We start from the raw sequence: 23690 nt of genomic DNA, 5'->3' as shown, positions 1-23690 counted from the left end.
ATATGCATGTTAAAATGTGGACAGTTTGGCCATGTACTTGAAGCAGCTCCTACTGAAGATAGAAGAATTTAACTCCATGGACAAAGATCGAAGCCATACAGAAAATGCACTACTTATCCAGTATGGTGCCTTTCCCAGTAGTGGCTTTTCTGGGCTTTTTGGGGTATGGAAATACTTCTTTCCTTTTGTAGAAGCTCTAGTTCTATACAAGAGCTCTCTCTATGGCTAAGCTGCTGAATGGTTAGATGCTATACAGTTACTCAGATTCCTTGTGGGCTTTTACATGACATCTCCATCATAGTAGACAACTGACTTAATCTCTTTTTTCTTGTGATATAGGACATTTAAGACACTGAGAGGATGAACAGAAGTGAAAGCACACACAGTTTTTCTCTGCAAATTGTTTAACTTGACAATGTGGTGTGAGGGCATCAGCTGAGGTGGCAGAGACATGGATCAAGTTGTCTCTGTTCCTGTGGGCATCCACTCAGAACCAGTTTGTAGCACTGTGGTTGATTTCTCACCATTGCTGGTTGTGGGAGTTACTGAGGTGGCTGCTGCAAGTCTAGGGTTGGGTATTCTGAGCATCATTACTCAGCTGCATCCTGATCCTTGATGCTGCCTTGGAAAAACTCCCAGCTGAAGGACTGGAATCAGTGTACTGACAAACACCGCATCAGACACTGTGAACCAGGTGAGACAAGCGTGTTTGAAGCATGTGGGGGCAGTGCTCTGCTGGCTGTGTTCTGTACTGTTTGAGATAGCTCTCCATTTGGTTATGTGCTTCCTTGCACCCAGTGCAGGGGAGAAAGGAGCCTGGCTCAGCTGTGAACACTGGGACCTGCTGGGTGATGGCAAATGCCATTTCCTGCCTGTAAAATGGAAAACCTGGAACAATCATCTGAAAGTATTTCTATATTCCATTGCTTAGAGAGATGTGGTTAGTGGTCTGTAGGCATCAGGACATGTTCCTGGGAAACTTGTGTCAGGGTCTCAAAGTAACAAAGAAAGCAACTGTGGACCAGCTGACTATTTTCCTCTGGAAGAAGACCTTCATACAATGAGCACCTGTGGTGTTTACTTGGAAAAAGCCTGGAAAGACAATGTAAATAGACTGTAAATATGGCCATTCAAAAATAAGGGTTTTTGCATTAAGAATTTGCAAATGATCTTCACCCAAGAATGTTTCAGTGGCAGTAGGCTGGGGAGGGTGGGCTGCTTTCAACTGACCCTTCTCACTGCTCTCTGGAATTGTACATTGCAGTAATCATATCAGCTTTATTTTTTATATATATATATATATATATATTTTGGATTGTAACTGTGTAAATAAACTACAGAACTATTGCTATCCATTAGTATCCATTAGTACTGAATGTGCAAGTGATACTCCTACACTGTGTCTGGAGAAAGAAGGGCAGCAATGTGTGCTGGCCTTTGCAGTTGTTGTGTTTATTTTACAGGCTGAGCAGGGAGTTCCCATGAAGATGGAAGTGAAAGCCATGACTGTTTCCCAGGTAGTGGGTATACTGAAGTAGCCACAGTGAATCCATGATGTTTCCTTTTGCCTAGGTGGGTGTAGGGGCTGAGGTACCACTCCCCCCATAATGTGGTTCTCAGGTCTCCTCTGATTCAATCAGTAACTCCCCCTACCTGGACTGGGGTACTGATGTTTCCCTCATCCATCTGTGGATGATTTGTGTATCTAGGCCTAAGCACTCACCAGGTAGGCAGAATAAAGCTTGACTAAGAAAACAGTTATACCTGGAACCACATCAAGCATATGGAAGCTTTAGGTTCTTGTAACAATGGGCTAGGGCTGGGAATTAACCCTGCAAGGGCAAGGTCCAGTAATCCTTAAAAGCTCATGTATTTCAAGAAAATGGACTTCTACACTAACAACAGGATGCGTTCCACTTAGAAAAGAGGGGACTTGGTTAGCACAAGTATAATAGAGAGCAGGATTTAACAGGCACTTCATTAAACACAAAGTGGCAACAAGCAGCTACAGGCTCTGCAGAAGAGATCGACCCTGCACCGTAGTGCTGTGTGACAGAGACGTGTCACTGTATGCTGGAAAAGCCTGTGGCTGTTCACTGCCCAGATACAAGTCCCCTTTTTAGGAAGGGTCTCAGGTAGAAAAAAGCAGGAGGTAGAAAAAAGCATCTCCTGCACTGCAACAGGGGCTCAGGATCATCTTCTGGAAAGCCAGTTGGTCATCCTTTCCCTGAGGGAACAGAGCTTAACAGAAATGCTCTGTGTATCTTTACTGTTTAAAAGCCCCACACCATGGGCAGTAAGTGAAAAGTATCCAGCCACCACAAGAGAAATCTGACATTAGTGAGTCTCTATTAAAACTGGAATAATCAACCTACTTATCTTTTTTTTAAAAAAAAAGATCCTTCAATGGTAGTAAAATGACTTTTTTCCTCAGTAACATTCACCAGCAACGAGTTTCTTTATACACAGGTGTGTAGGTTTGTGCAGGAGCTGGTGTGATGAGCACAACAGGTTTCTCCCAGCTGCTCTGCAATACTCTCTTTTGGATGATGAAAAACCTGCTAGAGGCAGATTGCTTTGAATATGCAGCTTGTACTTACCCAACCAGACTGCATACCTGTGTAACCCATCTTATGGTGAATGGTTCTTTAACAGTAAGACATGAATTGTGTGCAGTATGTAACAAACATGTTAAATTACATGTATGAAAATCTTTATTTGAAAATACAAACATGTTTTTTAAACATTTTAAAAGATCTACACTGCAACCAAAAAAATAACTTACATCTTTTTGTACATTTTTTTTCCCAACAAAACCTGTTTAACAGTTAAGAGTGAGGCAACAATTTCAAGCTGCTGTGACACTGATGAATATCCATGGAATGTGTCAATAGCAAACAAGCAAAGGGGAGGACAGACAAAAGGACTGAATGCCCACAACAAATTAGTGCACATCACTGATCAAGTAACATTTATACAAAGGATTTAAAAAAAAAATTGGTTCCTTCTACATGAATTATCACACCCATTTTGGATCAAGTATGAACACTCAGACTTCATTGTTAAATAATCTTTTTATGATTAACATCAATGAAAAGACTGAAGTTTAAAAGGGCACACAAAATTAAAGTTGGGGCAAACAAGGACTACATAGGGAAGAAAACAACTTGTCTTGGGTGTTCACTTTCCTTGTATTCTACTAATACGCACAGCTTGTCAGACAAAACTCTGCTTGTAAATGAGTGCTGAACTGTGCACTCATTGTCATGTCTTTTCCTTGCCAAGGCATAAAATAGGGCTGTCTATGAGCATGAGCACATTGCAGGTGTAAATTGTCTCCTTACCTCCCATACCAGGACAGAAATACCTGTTCACAGGTGAGATGGAGATGGTCAGTGCACCACACATCAACTTTGAGAGAATTATACAGTTCTCTTAAAAACAGTAGATTACTTTTCTCTTAAGTCAAATATTGTTATTCTTCCAAGAAGGAATTATGCAACATCTGTAAATAAATATTTTAATCTATTTTACAAACTATAAACTATTGAATAAATACAAAAATCTCATCATTCCGTATAAATGCACTTCTTTTACTTAAAAGGTAGTGTAGTGATTAAATATTTTTAGCACAAAACTAAGCTGACTTCCTGGAAACAAACCCCACTGAAATGTATCAGTGTGTAGCAGACCTGCTGCAGACTGTCCCTTCTCTTCTGCAAGTGCCGACCATAAGTAACCTCTACTCAAAATCCTCATCATAGTCATATTCATCCAAGTCTACATCAGCCAGATGGGAAGGCATTTCAAAAAATGGTCTTTTCTCCATTTGATACTTTAGAACACTGGCCTTCTGATGGTCTACAGGATTCAGCTCTGCTTCATACCTAGAAGCAGACAAAAAAAAAAAAAAGAAAATGAAGGAGTCTAACTATGCAGAGAGTGCCTAAATGTTGGACCACTAACAAGGCAGCTGCAGGAAGAACATACTTTTCAATATTTTATATTTATAATAAAGAAACATAACCAGAACAGCACCAGGGTTCTGTAATAATTCCCTGAATTTAAGGTAGCTTACTCTCCTACCACATGCCGAACTTTGCAGTCTAATATGCAGCTCTACTGAAAGGATTCAAAGCACACAGTGACACACTGCTCCAGTGGACTACTCCTAGGCTAGAAATGGTCAAATGCAAGACTTCAAGTACTTGCCAGAAACCCCTCAAGTTATTTTCAAGAAAGTTGAAATGAAGCTCAGTTAGGAAGAACAGAATAGAGCTGCAGTAGGTTTGACAAACAGGAGGGAATACTGGATTGAGGCTCTTCCTGACATGTGTTTGAGCACCAGGAAGCGATAGCAACTGTGCTTTTAAGCAGATGCTGGAAAGCAAAAGCCAACTGTTAATGCAGAAATTATTGATAACTACCTGCTGCTGATGCAGATGAATAGATGGATAATGAAATGTAATGTTTAACTAATGCAAGCCAGTGAAGGCTGGTATTTAAAAAAGGTTAGCTTTAACACTTTACGTGGGATCCATCTATAATTCATAGTGCTTGAAAAACACGAAGTCTCTGTGGAGATTTATGGTGGCAGATTAAAGAACTAACCATTTCCGGGGTTAGGGTGACTCAGGTTCATGCATGTCTTCCCAACCACTACTGAATCTCATCACATGATTTTTTCCATCTACTTAACAGGACTGTGCAGAGAATAAGCTTTAGATACTGCAGTATCTGTTCTTTAAAACTGCTTTATAAAGGCATTACATGCTGATTAGAGTTGTTCTTTCAGAGAAAGACATAGGGCAAAGAAGACTTAAAAAGAATCCACTATGAGCACTAAAATAGAGCAGCACCTTGGGTTTCTCCCATGAGTTCACCACTGATTTAAACAGAAAACAAAAGTCATCTGAAGGTTTAATTCACCAAGTTACACATTTAAAAACCAGGGTTTGTAAAAAGAGATGTGTATTTCAGAGTAAGAGTTTTGGCTCACACATGTTTACTTAGTAGTCTCACACACAGTTAATTACATATTTTGAGAAGGATTTGTCTTTTCTTTTTTAAATGAATGACAGTGGTGGTGAGGCTCTACTTTAGTAGAGAGGATTCCTATCAACCCTTCTGCTGCATCCTTACCCGTCATTCCACTGGTCACTTGCTGCCTCTTCTGCTACCAAGATATCATACTCTTCAGCAGCATATTTCTCCCAGTCAGAGACCTCTTGACTTTCACCTTCACCATCCTAAACAATCACATTGCATGTTATACAAAAAAATATTAATTGCTAAGCACATTGCTGTAAAGACTTTTAGAGCTTTGTACTCACCCGCAACATAGAAAACTGATCCTTCTGTTCATGGTCAAGGTATTTTTCAATGTTGAAAAAAGTATCAAAGAACACATTTGTCAATTTACATCGCTTTAAATCATGCAGAGTAATTTTTCCTGTAAACAAGATTATGAGATAAGATAATTAAGATAAAATAATTAGAGCTGAAGTTATCCCTTCTCCAAAGTGGAGGAATCAAAAGGTACATTATCATTACTCAGTCATCATTGCTCAAGAACATTTGTCACTGATGCTCAATGCAATGGGAGAGATGCAAACAGATGAAATACTCACCTAGAGATACGTCCTTCAAAGTGTACAAAACTTCTAAATGTTTCAGATTTTTTTCCTTGCTATGGTTGTCATCCCACAGCCCATCAGTATATTGGAGTGAGATGCAGTCTACCTCCCTTAGCTATTAAAAATCATTGAAGGTATTAGTTTAAGCTTCTTCAACAGATAGAAGTCTCCAGTGAATTAGCCATTCCTTCCCAAGGAGTGCTTGGGTAGCAGGTAGGAATCTCCTATGGCAGCAGTCCTCTCTCCTCCCTGACTTGAGCAGACAGATGTATGACAGAAATGACAGTGTGTGACTATGCTTTATACAGATGAATTTTTCATGGAGTCAAGGTTGCCACACTTGTCCAGTCTGATCAATATTTATTGCTTGAGAGGAAAGCTAAATGCTCAGAGGTGCTTTGTTTGATTTTTATAGTGTGATACTTTAAAGACTCAAATCAATGGATGTGTTAAGCATTAGAAGTATTTGTCAGGTTGCTCAGAAATGTTACCCTATTTCAAAGCAGAATATTAAAGCTTCTGCAGAAAGGCTAAAAAGTATGAGATACACAAGGGAGGACAGATGACTATCCTTAAAACTCCCCTTTATTGATTCACCTGGAATACAGACAATCTTCCATTGTTAATCAAATAGGAGCTAACTGAAGATGTTACGGAAGAGTTCAGTAAAAGCCAGACTTGGACCAGTATTTCCTCAGCACACTGTCCCAGTCTCTAACAAAATGTAACTCAAGGACATCACAGGGAAGCAAAATCCAAATCCCATTTGTACATGGTTGCATCTGTCATGAAGGGCCCCAGTGTGTTGTGCCTGGCTCGTAGCTGGTGCTCCAGAGCAACACAAATCCCCCGTGGCACCTGTGCTGTATCTGTCAGACCCACACAGATGTCTGAAGCACTGCACCATCTCAAGTGGCAGCAGCTCTCCACAACCAAGCAAATGATTTGAATCCTAGTTACATAAGCTCCCAGTTTAAGTTAGACTCCTATATTTGGTTCACTGATTTGCTCTCCAGTTTCCATTTATTGCAATGGGAGCTTAGACACTTAACACTCATGTGGATGCCTACCACTGTCTCTCAAACACCAACAAAACAGGAGTGAAAATAAAGTAATTAATTCAGGTCTCCAGAAATTAAAGCTTGCTTTTCTGTACACAGAGCATTTTATAGAAAGTGTATCGCAGTTTAGCCATAACTTTATGAAAGTGTCTTCTTTTGTTTCAAGTCTACAAAGTGAAACATCAGTTTACACTGCTAGTTTTTTGTGTTAGAAAAACAGAAGTTTTTTTTTAAATCCACCTTTTAAACATAATTCAATTTTTACTAAAAAAAAAAAAAAAAAATCAAGCCTTCTCACTGGCTTTCATTTTTATTACCCTAAATAACTCATCTTGGTTGTGTTTGATAGCCTTCTTTTATCATCCTCATGACACAGAAGAGATGATATATCAATCTTGTTTCATTTGAAATGCAGAACAGAAATATTATTGTAAATGTCTGCTTTTCAGAAGCATAACATAAAACTGGAAGGGAACTACTGAGCTCAGGAGGTGACTGCGAGCAACCATGTAACATAAATGTGCTTCTCAGAGCTTGCCTCACTTCCTCTTAAATGCCCCCCAGCCCCCATGCATTATACAATGTTGGTCTAAGACTTCATTCCACTGATATCAGGGATTGAGCTTTCAGATGAATCACACATAATATGCCTTTTTCATTTACAATTTTTTTTATCTGCCTTTAGAGATGTGTTTTCATCTAGCAAATTCCTTTCAACTTGGTTTAAATAAGAATATATCAAGCTTTATGTTCTAGTTTTAGCCATTTCAATTCTCTCAGCATGCAAAAACTGACATTTCAATAAATGACAAGTGTCTTTAAAAAAATTAAGTTTCTTGTAATTTAAATATTCTTAATATTAGAAAGAAAGTGGGCAATAAGCAAGACTTAGTAATTGGTTGTCTAACCATAATTGTCTAGAACATCATGCTCACTTCTTAAGGTTTTTTTAGATGTAAAATATAAACTGAAGTTTCATCATCTAGACATGATACAATGTCAAATGCAGGAGAGTAGAACGCAGGTCTATGAAAGTCCAAATAAGTGTAAAAAATAGCCAAAAACTCAGAACAGTTTATTATTCTGTTAATTTTAAGCCCCTTGTCATGAATTTCCTAAGGACAGCTTAGGCTTCTAATGTAAAATAAGTCAATACTGGTCTAAGGGACAAACCCTGTTTTGAAACTCTTCCCTCCAGAGAAACTCAATTAAATGAACATTGGAGCAGGTGAGAAATGAGTGAACCATCAAGAGCTTTTGCTGAGAGCCTCACCTCAGCTAGACAGTGACAAGGTATCACTTCAGACTAAATGTGGCTAAAAGCACAAAATAAAAGCTGACAAGGAATTTGAAAGCAGCCTATTAAATTTTAGTATGGAAAGAATGCCTGCCTGCTGTTGGAAGACTGATCGATTATTAAGATTTAATAGACTTTAGTGAGAAGACAACCTCAAGGCATTTTATTTGTATGACCAGCTGAGTGCTCTTAAGGCTGCACTGACTCCTAAATCCAGAGAGGCAAGAAGTTACAGATGGAAGAGGATTTTATTACCTTCATGTTGTGGCTTTACAAGATCCAGCATCTGGCACAGACAGTCTTCAAATGGCAAAGGTTCTATGGCCATGTTATCTAATTTTTGGCACTGTTCTTCATAAAAATATTCCAATTCATACATAGACAAAGCACCATCCCCATCAAGGTCCATGCAGCGGAACCAGTATTCAATGCTGAAATTTGGTCATTAAGAGCGAAGAGACAAACTTACTACAGCATTTCAAGAATTCATGCTGCCTCTTTTAAAGGCAAAAGTAGACTTAAGACTACATTCCACTACTCCATACAAAGTCATTAAACACCACCTACTGTGCTAAGAGTTGCTGGTATTTGCTATGCCATCCATTATTGCATTTGAAAACACATTTGTTAATTGTGTAAAGGAGAAGACTAAAACACAATTTTACGTCAAAATATCAAGGGAGACAATGAAAAATTGATGAAAACTTCAGTATTTTGGGCTTGTTTCCATATTGAACAAGTGATATGTCACATGATAGGTTTCTTATCAGTACCATGCAGCTAATAGTAGCTGCACAGCTTCCCAAAATCATTGGCATCATGGAACAGCTGCAATGTCCTTAATGTATGGCCCTGTTCATAAATAGGCCACAAACAACTTACGGAACAATAACATTGAATTAGCCTCTTAAAAGTCATTAAAATAGACTTCTACAGCAACAACAACAGCAGACACTGATAAATAAGGACGATGCAAAGAACTGGGCCAGTTTTCCACTCATGTTTTTATAGTTTAGCTTCTTCCATTAGAGTTGCAGCTGTTCATCAGTGGTCCCCATTTAAGGGCTAGAAAAACAAAGTCAGTCTTTGTTTCTGTTAAAACAAATTAATTCTTACCTAGTTGGTGTTTTCTTGTCCTCTTCAGATATCAAAAACCAGACAAAATCAGCGTAGCTAATCTTCCCATCTTTTTGTGCTTTTCTACCTCTTGAAGGCCAATGAGGAATAAGATAGAAAATTTATTTTAGAACACCTAGCTTTTACAAACCAAAATTAGGATTGTCTTCCTTGTTGCTACTAACTATTTACTCCTAAACGATGAAGTGTTCATAAGGTGACTTGTGACAGAGTTCACTGACCACTCAGGATAAGGAGCTTGTGCGCTCTGTTCTGTTTCTAATGCAATGGTGAAGAGGAAAGGGCAACTGGAGAGGAAGGCAGTACCCTCTCCAGGACTTACAGCTTTTCTCCCTGGGCAGCAATGCTGCTGCTTAATTGTTAACAGAAGAGCCATCTCAAATAATTTTTGATGATATATTATATACAAGTACATATGCTTTTTAGAATTTCTGTTCAGGTAGAAGTGATGAGAACTTAAAAGCTTTATAGAACTCCACAAGCTAAAAGTTTTTGAATGAAAATGTGAAGATAAAAATGACATAGAAATATTCAGGAAGCAAATGTCTGTGGCAAGAACAAAATTGTCTGTTTCTACTCTCATACCGCAGCAACCACATAAGTTCACATAGTCAACCTGTCTATTAAATAAAGTCAGGTAGGCGGTTCCTAGACATATTACATTTCAATAATAAAATTCATTTTTTTCTGTTTTATCTTCAAGATGTCTGGGAAAATATGGTATATGTTTTGTCTTGCCCAAAAAACTCACATAAAGGAGTAAGCTCTAGACATATGTCTGCTAAATCTCTCTTCAGCTTTTATTTCTGTTTATCAGTTGCTTTCTAGCTCAGATACTTTCTAGCAAGCAACCACTTCAAAAATGAATAAAATGCCATAAATACACAAGAGGAAGTCAATCCGAAGGGGAGAAATAAAGAATGACTGTCAAAAATGTGAAGTAATTCAACTGGAGGCATTTTGGTAAATTTATTGATGCAATAAGCATTGATTTTGCAATTAATACTTAAAAGCTCAGTTCTCCTTGAACATTTTTCAGGTTTGAGGGATGGAAAAAGAATGATGCTAACATTTCTTACTTCCTCATTCTCAGTCCTGCTAAGTCATACAATATCCAGTGGCCAGTGTTCATATGGGTGAAGAAAGGGAGAGTGAAGAACTTGAACTGTGCCAAAGGTTCCAAGACCACTCTAGTACTACTGGAGTTTAAACTACAATACTAAATCTTGAAATTCACTGCTCCTTTGTGAGGGGGAGCCATTTTTTTCCCCTGGCAATATCATACAATTTAACAAGCAAAAATTAAATTGGATTTAGGTCAGCATACAAAATACATACCTTGTTACTGCTCCTGAGAAGATGCGCTCTATCATCCGATTTGAAATTGCTGTGAAGAAAGGTTTAAAACAGTGTCAACTCTATGCAAGTTATTTTTGCCTTGTATTGTCTCATTGAAGAGTTTACTGGAACTCTTATATATACACATATCAGCAAGAAAGACCAAGTGTAGTGCTCATTAATCCCTTTGAGTCCTTTTAGAGAGGATCTCTTAACACAAAGTCTCCAAAACAAAGCTAGAACCAGCCAGCTTTGAATTCAAACTTAACACAGAAACAGTGGTGCAATAAAAGTAATAAAATTGGCTGATTAATAAAACAGCATTTCCCAGTTCTTTGACAAGTAAATGTTTTCCAGTGGCATTAAGTTTTACATGACCTTGGCAAAGAGCCAAAACAGAATTGGCACGATCACACATGCTAAACATACCTTACTGATTCTGACGGGTCTAATTTTGACGTGGTTTTGACCCATGCTTCTATTTTGAAACCATTTCAGGGATTTTAGAGACATGTCTTAACTGAGCACTACATCTGTAAAGGATCTTCAACTTATACTTAAGAATTTGCAAAATTAAATTGCAGGTGGCACTGTATTAGTTGTGCTTTCTGTATAAAATGTACTAACACAGTAGAGCAGCCACTGAAATGAAAGCAGTTTTCCTTTCTCACTGTCCTAAAGCATAGTCAAACTATAGCAGGCAAATTTTCAGAAGGAATCAGAGTTGTGTTTATCCTTTTTAACATGGGATAATACTCCATAATCACTTTGTGCTTAAGTAAGCTTTCCTGTCCTGAAAGGAACACTATTAGGATGGGCACTAGGCATCTAAAAAGAGCCTCAACAGTTCCATACAAGCTACAAGAATATTTAAAATAGGAACAAGCATGCAAGACTACAGAATAATGGTCACTGCATATTATACATGCAGAAAATGTAAACCTGCTAACCAGTGCTAAATAGTATTAAACCAAAACACACTGCAGCTGAGTTAGCAAAACTTTAAAATAAGCCAAGTACCAAGAAGGTATGTTTACCTTTTCTACTCTTTCCATACCTTGCCATAAAAGTAATGCTACTTGAATAATACCAGTAAAATGGATAGTGTCCAAGATAACAACCCAAAATTGCCAAATAAAACTATTTATAATATACCAACACTTAAGTGGTATTTCCTCCACTTCTTTGCCAAGATCACAATTCAAATTCAGAATTTTCCTCAAATGTGGTATTCGTAGATGCCTCACGGATGACTTGTCCTGCTTTAGTTCACTGAGCCAGCAGGATCAGCTACACCAACAGACTCATGAAACTGGCCTTGGCATTAAACCACTTCCTCAGCTCAAAGTTTACAAGTCATTTAATACATGTAAACAAAGGTGCTTCATTTGTCATACCATGATCATTATGTCGAGCTAAATCCTTCCGATCAATATAGAGGTCATGGTCTGTATCCAGCTCCCAAAATTTGCAATAGATAACATAAAAATGTTCATATGAGAAGTACTCTGTCAGCTGGTTAATATCAGGTTCCTCTTCCAATAATGCCACATTCTATTATCAGAAGGATAAATAGAACACATTAAAGCGTTTGTAAGACATTCGTTTGTTGAATGATCTGAGTTCTCATAACCAAATTAATATCTAATGCTATTTCAGTGGAACAATTTGTTTTCAGGGACAATGCACACCATACAGCGTGACAGTGAAACTGAACACACAGGGTGGAAAATGAATGCATTCACGGAAGAACGAGTAGATCAGACCAACTTCTGCTTCACAGATTTGCAGGTATACAGCTCTAGATACAAAAAATTACATTTAAACATATTCTAATGTATGAGCATTAATGCAATTGGGTCTTCATTACTTTTTGGAAAAGGAGGAAATGGTATTTCTGTTACTCCCTTAAGCCTTTAGTTAATGCAGTTTTAAAACTTCTAGAAATATCTGTCTTGCAAAATTTTACATGTTATGTACCTGCAAAAAGTTGCTTTTCCTGAGCTCATTGCAGGTTATTTTCCCAGACCAGGACCTATTTACTGTATAAAATATTCTCTGTATGACCTGCAAGAAAGAAAATGGAAAGAAACCTTAGCTATGGTAGTTAAATGCTCGTCCAAGTATTTGTCAAAGATGTCTTAGTACAGCTGCATTAGAAAGCTCCATCTTTCTCCTATTTCTATTCTTCTCATTAGACAGAGCTTGTGTCATATTATCCATTAGCCAAACCATTTCTAAACTACACCTAAACTCATCTAGGTAAGTTTTATTTCAATGCTGCAGTATCTATGTCTCACTCAGTAATGCTGCAGAATATACTATCCAAAATATGTCTATTGGCAATTTCACTACATCCAGTCTTCCAGATCTAGAGGATATAATCTATTAAACATATTAATGTATCTTATTACTTCACATTTAAAGACCTGCATTTGCTATAAGACTGTTTTACTTCATAAATGAATTTACAGAAATAGAATTGGGACTGTTTAAGGATCAGCGTACAGCAGATGTTGCTACTTCTGAAGTCCACAAACCCAACAAATCTACATCTGACAGAAATATTTCCTGCAGATGCAGAGAAAATGTTTTTCCCCATTTAACTTCATTCTATTTGAAGTTCCTTGGAAAAAAACCCTGTTAATAGCATTAAAAGTAGTACATTGATATGTTCCAAGTGAAGAACAAAGAAAAATCTGTGCAAGAAAGATGACTAGTTCTTGTGCCATGACTGATACTGGAACCAGAAACAAATGCATCCAGTTGAGTATCCAACACTTTTGTTTAAATAAATTTTACATGTAGATCAACTCAATGAGCTTACAGATCTTTTCCAAACTAATGGTTCTATGGCTATTTTGGACAACTCATGCATTCAGTGTAATTTTCTCGGGTTTAGTTTACAAACATAAGACTTTAAAATATGCTTTTCCTGCTGCTTTACTGAATTCAGTATTCATCTCAATTAGTTTGACTTAAGACAACCAGATGTACATTTCAAGTCAGTCATTCACCACTAAACAAACAGAAAAAACCCAGACAAAAAACCTAAACATATTATGAACTATAACTGCTCAACTGGTGACTGATTATACCTGCTAACTGGCAAGACTCAATATTGCACATGTAGTGTTTCATTTGCAACAGAGCAATTACTAACTAAAATCCCCATCTCTTTAGGAACCCCTTCCCCACAATTAAAATGTCCTCACAACTACAGGCTGTTTTTTATCACTTCAGACTTTAATTGCAGTAAATCAATAGTTTAAACTAACCAATCATTTCTAAATTACACATAGAAAAGTAATGTACTTATGAAGCTTTGAAAGAAAGTTTAAACTCTTGTGCAGCAAGCTCCTCAGTTCTTACTTTGAACAAGAACAGCTGGTTCCATGACTTCAGACAGAAGAATAGATTATTCTGCTTCTGAAACTTAATTAACTTAATTCTAATTGTGAGTTTAGGGAAGGCCCATTTTTGGCTTATACTACAAAGCAATTTTTTCTAAAAAGTTTTTTGCCTTAGCCTTGCAACCTAATCCATCTGCATGTCATTATCTCATCTGTTATACATTTAACTGGTCTAAAAATAAGAACAAAATTGAATGTTTGGTAAAGACAACTGGGAACAGACTTAAACTGTTTTCTAAAGTCAGCTGAGGCAGAGTATAAGCAAATTGTCAGAGAATTGCCTTTACTATTCTGCAGAGTGCTTTGTCAGAAGGGAGAAGAAATGGTGCAATACAGAGACTACAATTTCAAGAATTTATAGTTCAGGTATGCACGTAACATCCTGGCAGAATAAATGTAATATCTCATTTGTCACAGCAAACATTTTTAACTTATTTCAGCTCTATCTTGGCCATATGTAACTAACCTGACCACTAGACTGACCAACAAACCTATACCATGTCTTAGCAGACAGAATAGACTGCTTTCATGGCTTACAAAACATGTGCCAAAGAGATGTATGTAATGTATATGCATACACACACATATATGCATGTATTTACAAAAACCCAGCAGAAGAATGGCTCATTTGGTTTGCAACTGGAAGTATCCTTTAGATAAAACTTCATGTAGCAAGGTTAAGCTAATTGAATACAGGTATGAAATGCCTTATTTCATCACAGGTAAAATAATCTATAATTATCCTTAATAACTTGCAGGACAGAATTTTAGAAGACTATACCAAGCTCAGTTGGTCAGAGCATGGTGCTAATAATGCCCAGGCTGTGGGTTTGAGCCCTGTATGCACCATTCACTTAAGAGTTAGACTTGATCCTTGTGGGTCCCTTCCAACTCAGAATATTCTGTGACTCTGTGAACAGTTATGCTGTCCTAAAATATGCCAAGAAAAGGGTGGAGTGCTCCTGCCATTTCTTTATCTGCAGAATGGTGTTCCAAATATTGTTGATATATTCATACTAGTTTACTTTTCGATTTAACACCATTTTTTTAAATTAAACACCGATTTCTATTGAAGTCTACACTAAATTGTGCTAATAAAATACTTCCAGCACTAATTTATTCAATACTGCTAGACTCAGACCTACTCAAATAAGCTGTTCCTCCAAAGAAAAGTAACTGGAAATGGCAGGACCTTTTCTTTCCTACTGTTCTTCAGGACAGGCAGCAAGTTTTCACAATTTTAACCAGAGCAGGCTTTGATACAACCCAGAATCCATTAAGAAACAAAACAACTCACAGGCAGAACAATTCCTTCAATCACAATTGACAAGAAAGTTCTGTGAGCTCAGGTAATCATTATAACAAGAAGCAAAAACTAATGCAGCAGGACATACTTGATAGGCCAGCAAGTCTCTGTAAGGATATAATGAACAAAACCCAAATGCTCTCAAAAAAAAAAAGTTCCACAATTTCAACCTGGGTCAAAGTATAAGATGGAAAAAAGATGATCAACTCTGCATAGTTTTTTTTTTGTTGGAAAATATTCATTAAGCTAGTTTTCACACGCACAAAGAAAGTGAACTAGATGTCATTTTGAAGAATTTTAATCTTTTGAGACTTCACTGGAATCAACTGTCTAGTCTACAGTTGAGAAAATTTAATGTCACTGATTTTTCCCTTGGGTACAGAACAAATACTTCAGTCACATAACCCTGCAAAGACAGAAATGAAACTTTTCATGTAAAAAACCTTCCTTGGAAGAAAAGTCCCCAGAGAGAAAAGTGGCAGGCAGCTTCAATATCATCATTATTTCACTTAATACTGAACATAATCATATTAATATAGGTGTTTCATTCAAGATTTCATTTAATTAATCCCAGATTAAGGTCAGGATTCTACTGAATACAGTCTAGAGCCACAATCAAGTGTTTAAGATAACAGCCTGCTCTTCATTTAATGTTCACTAACTTATCCAACACCATTACAATTCACTGCTTCTCTTACTAGTATCAAATTCAGCAATTCCTTACAAATGTTAAGAACTAGGATGCTTAAGAAAGACACTTTTCCCACAAGATTTCTAGTTACGTAGAAATGAAGACTGACAGCCTACTCTACCCTTCCCAAGGGACAGGATGCTTAGACATATTGACTAATTTTGATTTTCTTAGTTAACCAAAAAATAGCTTTTCCAGATATAAATCACTTACTGTCGTAATATACCGAGAATGGAATTCAGATGCTTCTTTTAAAAATGAAAGGCCTGGATGACTATTCACCACATCCTACAAAAAAGAAATGACAATATCCCAAAGAGTATTCTTTAGTAACCATATACAACAATTAGCAAAGAATAGCACACCTGCTTCCTTAGCCAAAAAAGTTCAAATTAACTACCACAATCATTACTGATAACTTCGTTTTCACCAGGGCTTCACATAAATAACACTACAAACCTTTTTAAAAATAAAATTATCTTTTAAAGAAATCACAGAAACAAAAGTTTTCCTATATTTTAGGAGTATTATAGGATTTTTTTCCTATATTTTAGGTAAGTTGAGGATTTTGAACACTACTGACTGCTGTAGCTTGTAATTTTGTGGCTGACTATGATGCAGTAAAGCCAATTTAGGTTTTATTCAGTCATTTCTATAGGTGGTGCTTGCTGCTCTTTCAACAAAGATTTACTTGGTTTTGAATTCATATCCCACTTCTCCTTTGCCCTCCAAAGGCCTATCCTGACTTAAACAACTTTAACTGCCTTCTGAAACATAAAAGATTCCAACACATGTGCTATTCCTGCAATCGATTTTAAGTCTTACCATGGCACTTAAAAAGGACCTCACCTTATACAAAATGATTAACTGTAAAACAAGTCACTCACTGGCATCTTAGTGGATCATGCAAAGTCAGTTGCACTAAATATTATCAATAAACTTTAATGATGACCATGAAAAGTATGTTTAGTTCAAACAACTCAGGGCTTTGCCAGTTCACCATTTTTTGGTGTTCCTAGAACTAGTTTCTGTTGCAATTTACTTGTAAAAAAGGAATGAAGTCTTCTTGCACCAAGTAGTTACATCCAGGGTTCATCAGAAGGTGAACAAACTTCGCAGCATCATCATAGCAGGTTTGAAGTACTCTGAAATGTAAATAGTTCCATTTAATATTCTACATGGAAAATTGCTCATGCTACCTCATGCAGGCATCCTAGAGCAAGGCCTATGAAACAACATTTATTCAAAAGCTAATTACAAATGTCAAACCATGCTCTAAGTGAACTTATCAAAGCAGTACTGTCTCTTAAGTTTATGTTAAAGGAGGCAGGTACACCATGTAATTGATTACGTGAAAGGACAATTTAAAATTAATATTAGATGAGAACTAGAAATAAAAAGCATTTTGTCCACAACTGGCATCTACAAGGTAGGGCCATGGTTTTCACTCTTCTCATGAACTGTCAGTCATTTACCAAACATTTTAAAATCTATAAACACTGTAAATGAAGATTTGTTTATGTTAAAGTATTATTTAGTTACATTTTCCCATGTACACGTTCGCTGACAATGGTTGATTATAGGAAAGTGTTTTATTCCCCTTTCCAGACAGGATTGCATTCAGAGCTTAAAATATCACATTTCAATGAAAAAAAAATGCAGTACTTCTAAAAAAATGTAATCTACTTACTTCCTCCACATTGCAACAAATTTATGAACTGACACATATCCTGTTCGTTCACCTCCAGCACAATAAAACAAAGGACCTTTCCAGTAAAGTGGGCATTCACAAGCCTAGAATTAAAGTATACATGAAGTCAGTTTATTGATTGCTTATCTGGGGGCTACTCTTTTATTTATAGATCCTTCAAAAGTTACAAGCGTTAAGAAGAAAGCATTAGGGAAGAGATATTTTAAAAACTGTTTCGGAAACCAGCTTCACCTTCTGAAATAATTCATTTTAAGCAACTGCTTTTGGCTGAAATCCAAAAGTGGAGAGCAAAACACAGGGCAACTTAGAGCATTCCTAATAAACTAATGCAGAGAGTCACATGCCTGTCTGTCCATACTCCAAGCAGCTGAACAGAGTCCATCTTGAGCTCTGCTCAAGAGCTGGATATCTTTAAGCTAAGCTCAAGATAGCACACTTACAGACCTTCTGAACTGGAGCAAATTGACAATTTGTCTGGCTCGGAGGATGGTTCAACTCATCTGCATCCTTGCATGTGCATGGCACATCCTCTATCCAATTTTAAGTAGAAGGCCAGCCTGATCTGAGCAGCAGTATCTTGCTTTAGGGTACTCAACAGTTACACATTCCCAACTCCAGTGCTCCCCACATACACCTCAAGTGCTGCTTCTGTGTCTGCTCCACGTGTCTACAGCCGCACCAGCCAAGTGCCCAACTCGCCTAAAAGCGACTCCAGCTGGGAGCACTCAGACATGCTGGCATCCCCAACAATCCCTGATAAGACTGTGAATACTGCAAGATGTGTAAGGTCACTGCAGCAAAAGTACAATTACCTCTCATGCAATAGTTTAACCAGTACTTCAAACAAATTTTTAAAAGTGAGTTTGAGGAATACTGTCCTCAGACAGTGTTCTTCAGGGAGGTGTCTTTCATCACTGAATTGTGGGTGACTAGAACCTTTCACCTTCCTTGCTGAGGGAGAAGGGTCTCATCCCCACCTCCTCTCTTCTGTGTTGTAAGGAGCTGAGGAAGACAGGGATCCTATAATTCAGCTTAGCAGTAAAAAAGTTTTGGAGAGGCAAACCCCCATCCTGCTCCTGTGAGCAGTCTTAGCTTCTATTTTCTCGACCCTGGACAAAGTGACAGGAACATGGATGAGAACCTGAGACTCATTACCAAGACCATGACTTGCAGTGAGATTTCAAGCATTGACTCAATATAACAAAATGGAAATTTAAGTTTATTTTAACTAGCTTATTGTCTTTAAACTTACACAAGTTCAAAAATACTTGTTGCTTTCTAAGCTAAGTATGTTGTAACTCTGCTGTAACTCTAAATTAGCTCTTCAGGAATAACTTGAGGGCTATAATCTCAAGTTACCAAACCATTCTGTCTTTACAACAGGGGTTCAGCACACTGCAGAATGAGAAAAAAAAACCAACCAGTGCGAACACCTGAAAACAAAACATGTATTAGCAATGCTTTTGCCCTAAGTCTCTCGGTCAATATGGAATGGAGAACAACATAAAATGTGCCCTTCAGTATTTGGTTGTTTATGCAGCAAAAAAAGTAGTTCAAGGTTTGGTTTAATGTTTGTTTCTTTTTGGAAGGTCATTTGATACACAGTTAATGCAAAAAATTCCAGATAACTGTGCTATCAACAATGTAGAATATTGCTGAATACTAAGGTGTGGGAGATGGAAACACACAATACAAGAAAACCGAGCACAGAGAACTCATCTTTCCTTTCCATAGGAGTACAGTACAAAAAGAAGATGGCCAGCAGGTTCTCACCTTTGCAACCTTACCCATATCTTCTAACGTTGCCCTCTCATTTGGAAATTCAGAGAAAATTTTCTCAATTTTGGCAATCACAGCATCTATATTCACTTTTTCCTTGGGACATCCTCGAGGAAAATAAAAAGTTGGAATGTTTTGACTATGTGATGGTGGCAAAGTTTCTTCCTTCTTTGTTTGAACCTAAATAGATGAATACACATTTGGCAGTCAAGTACCATGAAATCACATAGTCATCCACAGATAACTTAAATCTCTTGATATTCTATGTTCCAACGCACCTTGAAAAAGATTTCAGAATATAAATTGAATAAACTACTCAAGAATAAGAAGACAATAGAAAAAATTAATGAGTATTTCCAAAACCAGCAGTTTAGAAAGACTTCTAGGATGTTAAATATTTAATAAAAACAAGTTCAATCTTCAACATACCAAGTTTCAAGACTGATACATAAGACAGCTTCTTGGGGACATCTGAAATTACTTAGGTTCTATTATTTGTTCCAGAAAAAACCTTTCAACTTCTACCTTAACAGACATTATGAAAGAGTTTGCTATTGAAATAAGGATCATAACTTTGTTACAAACCATGAACCTATTTAATGTAGCTACTGTGAAGATTTTCTTTTTTTTTTTTTACCCTAAAAAATGATAGATTTTATAAAGATAGTAAACAATGCCTGCAGAGGGATTTTTTTGGGTAAAGTATATGCAATTATGGTATGAGAGCTTAGAAATATATTTCTCAAGAATTGTGATACACCATATCACTAAAACCACCCCCCAGATGACCAGTAACAAGAGCAATTTATTTAAAAGCATTTAGGTTCAATAAAGAAGAATTTACCTTGTAGTTAGTTTCCAAAAGGAAGTTAAATAGGCCAGAGAAACAAAGATAACAGGCAAAGTAATAACAGAGTTAGGAGACAACTCAAATGTAGCAATTCAACTAAATTAAACTCTTTATTCCCAACACTACTATTCAAATGTAGAAACATTGCTATAGGGTGATCTGTCCTAGTGATGGATGTGTTCAAGATCTTGCATCTAATCTCTCATTTTCAACCAGAATTGGGGGGATATAAACACAAAATCCCTCCAAAACCCCTAACCCTTGTTTTATTCCTTATCACCTTTGCCAATGCCTGTAAAGATACCCAGCTCTCCTACCACAATCAAAGTCCTTCCTTAGGTGAGTGGAAGAACTAGGTGCTTATGGACAACAGATTTTAATTTGCAGAGTTCCAGCCCAGAAACCTTCATTGGAATGCTACATATGCAAAAAAAAAAGAGCCTGAACTAACCTTTCCTTCCTCTTCTCTGCATTTGAGCAAGAATTCCTGTCCACAGCTGCAGAATTACCTTAACCATGCTACAAGTTTTATTTCATAGAGGAAAAAGTTACCTTGAATCTGTGACACTGGAGTCAATGTCTGTCAACTTTCTAAGAATCCTGTAAGTAACATCTTTTGATATTTTATCATTGGTTCAGCAGTCCAGTTGACAAGGCATCAATTTAGAATAAGAGTGCTATGGGGTATCAAAAATCCCTTCCAACTTCAGACTTCCAAAATTTTGGGAAGTATAAAGACAGCACTGTTTTATTCTCTGGGTAACATCACCACCAGCACTACAAATAATGTCTGTAATTGGGTAAACACCTTGTTTCATTCTAGAAGCCCAGCTCTACCCATCAGCACTTTACAAGAGCCCTTGCAGTTACCCTATTTCCCCTTGTTCCCATCTCCAAGAATAGCCTGGACTGACATAAGATTAGCTTGGTTGGTGAGAGCATGGTGCTAATAACACCAAGGTCAAGGGTTCGATCCCCGTATGGGTCATTCATTTAAGAGTTGGATTTGATGATCCTTGTGGGTCCCTTCCAATATTCCTCAGAATATTCTGTGATTCTGTGATAACCACTCCCATGTGAGCTCCTCAAATGGCCACAGAGCAGCAGGTGTTCCAGTTCTTCAGAGGCACCCAATGAGGAATGCCTCCTCTGAGAAAAGGGAAAGTGCAAATCATAGACTACTAACATTCCCTGAATGTCGCAGATAACATGAGGTAAATCACCTTTTTAAGGAAGCTTAGTACAGACAGGCAAGGCATTTTTAAAATCCACAGCTAGGGAAATTTAGAGCCTCAGATTAAAAAAGAAAAATTTCTTTTAAAAGGAAAGGTAGAACCAGAGGGAAGACTACACTGGAAAAGTTCCCAAGAGAAAAAGAAAAGCTATCATCAGAACCATTTGTTCATTGGATACTATATTTTTTCAGAAACTACTAATTCAGATACCTCAGATACACAGTAAATGATTTCCATTGGTCCAGGTTAAAAGCTGTTCTTAAACATATATGGAAATCTCAATTCAGGATTTGTTTTAAGACCTATCCAAGCATAAGTTATTTAAAAGAATTATACGATAAGGGCTTTTTATTTATTTTTCATTTTACAGTCTGGAACATGTTCACAACAGACAAAGATTATGAGGAAGTAGTTCAGCAACAGATTCAGATCTTAAGACAAATATATAGCTGAAGAAAACGGATTTTTCTAAGATGAAAATGTTATATTTAGAAATTTGAATTCAGCATGCTTAGTGTAAAAATATATAATATTTAATCTATAAGACAGAATATTCATTCAATTCTAAGACCAAATAGAGACTACAAATCTGTCATGGCAAGACAAATTAACACCCCCTATACTGAGAGATGTCTATTTTTACATGCTGGTTTCTCAAATTTGGCAAAAGAAGAAACTATAAAAAGGCTTTGTTTGCATTAGCAAGTGTGTGATCACGATCATTTCTGCTAGAATTATTTGGTGCCTACATATAGGCATCTAGTGAGAATACCATCTAGGGCATGAAACAAAGTGCCCTTGAACATTCCTCGTGGTATCCAGCAGGCAGCTCTGAGCACAGCTCTCTCTCTGCATCTGCCTTGTGGATGTTCTGAGCATGCTAATGCTTCTTAAATGCCACCAGCAACTTGGAATGGGACAATTGAATTGTGCTGTTAATGTCAATCAACACAGGGATAGGAGCTGTACCAAAGAGAGAAGCATGTCATCCAAAACCATTAGCCCCAACTAATGCACTATAAAGTTGATATTACATCTCGCCCCTCTTCTCAACTTCCCAAGAAGGGCCGAGGATTCTTCTCTCAGTCTGAATTCCAATAACCAAAGGGCTCCTTATACAGCTGAGGCTGCTCTGCTGTATGTGCTCTAATGAAGCAATGTGTGATACTAAAAGGGCTCTAAAAACTTCACTATTTTCTGTACATTCAGCTGCTAGTTACTTCTGTAGAGGTGCATATTGCATAGCTGATGAAAGAGTCAGTTCTGTTATTTCAGGACAATCAAAATGCACTCATTGTGTGAGATTAGGCTGTTCTAAAATTAATTATAATTTTAACTGGGGAATTCCTTCACTAACAAGAACTGCCAGAAGTCTGCTAACACCAAATCTTTGACTGGAAAATCTGCAGGAACAGTTCATTAATCTTTTTGCACAACTACTCAATTTCAGTGGTCAATTTAACATTTAGAAAGTGATCTATGTTTTCGTGTGGTTTTAAGTTAAAACCTTTAATACTTGTATCAGTAAGCTAAACTCAAAAAAAAGAGACTCGTTTGGTCAGTGAAAATTTTCCCTGCAACTTGCTGAGACAGAGTACCAATAACAAGATGCTTGGAATTAAGGAAAACAGCTGTATAAGCTTGTACATAACTCCTCAAACAGATGTGTGTTGCAGTGTCAGGACTGAAGGGAGCATTAATATATATATATGAAGTCCAGGATCTTTAAGTGTATTGCCAAGTTGCCACTGCAGCTTAGGTGTTATGTAACAGATGGGAAGTGAGGATTCCTTGAAAACTTCTTGTTTGCAGTCATGTAAACAAACTTCTGTAAGATTTGTCTATAGGAGAATTCAAGAAAACCTTTAATACACAACCAGTTTTCATTCCTGACATACAGAATTGTAAGGACTGTCCACGGCTACCCAACACTTACTTGCCTTGATTTTTAAAGTGGAGGAAATGGAAGTTTTTATCCCATTGAGGCCACTGTTCAAAGGGCAAACATCTAATATTATTTTGCAACTTTCCAGATCCTTTTCCAACCATTCTTTCAGCCGTTGTTTATAGTCATAGCATAAAATCAGTATTATAACTACAATACAGTCATATATTAGCATATACCAGAGAACAGGATACACCGTATTCCAAAGATAGAAATCAAATTCTTCAAGCTAGACAGTCTTCTTACATCTAGTAGCTGATGAGTTGTATTCAGCAGTTAACTGTGTTATAA

At 37.1% G+C, this 23690-nt stretch overlaps 1 protein-coding gene across 2 annotated transcripts in view; it reads right to left on the bottom strand.

Annotated features, from left to right (window-relative positions):
- Positions 1-2760: 2760 nt before the first annotated feature.
- Positions 2761-23690, bottom strand: part of PPP2R3B (protein phosphatase 2 regulatory subunit B''beta) — a gene marked incomplete at its 5' end in the record, with an annotated part of 41577 nt that continues 20647 nt past the window's right edge. For both annotated transcript variants that reach the window (XM_082279197.1, XM_082279198.1), the window contains 12 exons: positions 2761-3887; positions 5143-5249; positions 5334-5452; positions 8250-8425; positions 9111-9200; positions 10470-10518; positions 11867-12023; positions 12450-12536; positions 16093-16167; positions 16922-17024; positions 17570-17673; positions 19364-19549. In XM_082279197.1, coding sequence (XP_082135323.1) covers positions 3743-3887; positions 5143-5249; positions 5334-5452; positions 8250-8425; positions 9111-9200; positions 10470-10518; positions 11867-12023; positions 12450-12536; positions 16093-16167; positions 16922-17024; positions 17570-17673; positions 19364-19549 — 1398 coding nt within the window. In that variant the 3' untranslated portion in view covers positions 2761-3742. The remainder of the gene's footprint in view (positions 3888-5142; positions 5250-5333; positions 5453-8249; positions 8426-9110; positions 9201-10469; positions 10519-11866; positions 12024-12449; positions 12537-16092; positions 16168-16921; positions 17025-17569; positions 17674-19363; positions 19550-23690) is intronic.

Source organism: Coloeus monedula (genome assembly GCF_965178545.1).
Source record: "Coloeus monedula genome assembly, chromosome: 3".
In the NCBI taxonomy this organism is placed as follows: domain Eukaryota; kingdom Metazoa; phylum Chordata; class Aves; order Passeriformes; family Corvidae; genus Coloeus; species Coloeus monedula.
The sequence above is the reverse complement of the archived record's forward strand: the minus strand, read 5'-3'. Positions and strand labels throughout refer to the sequence as shown.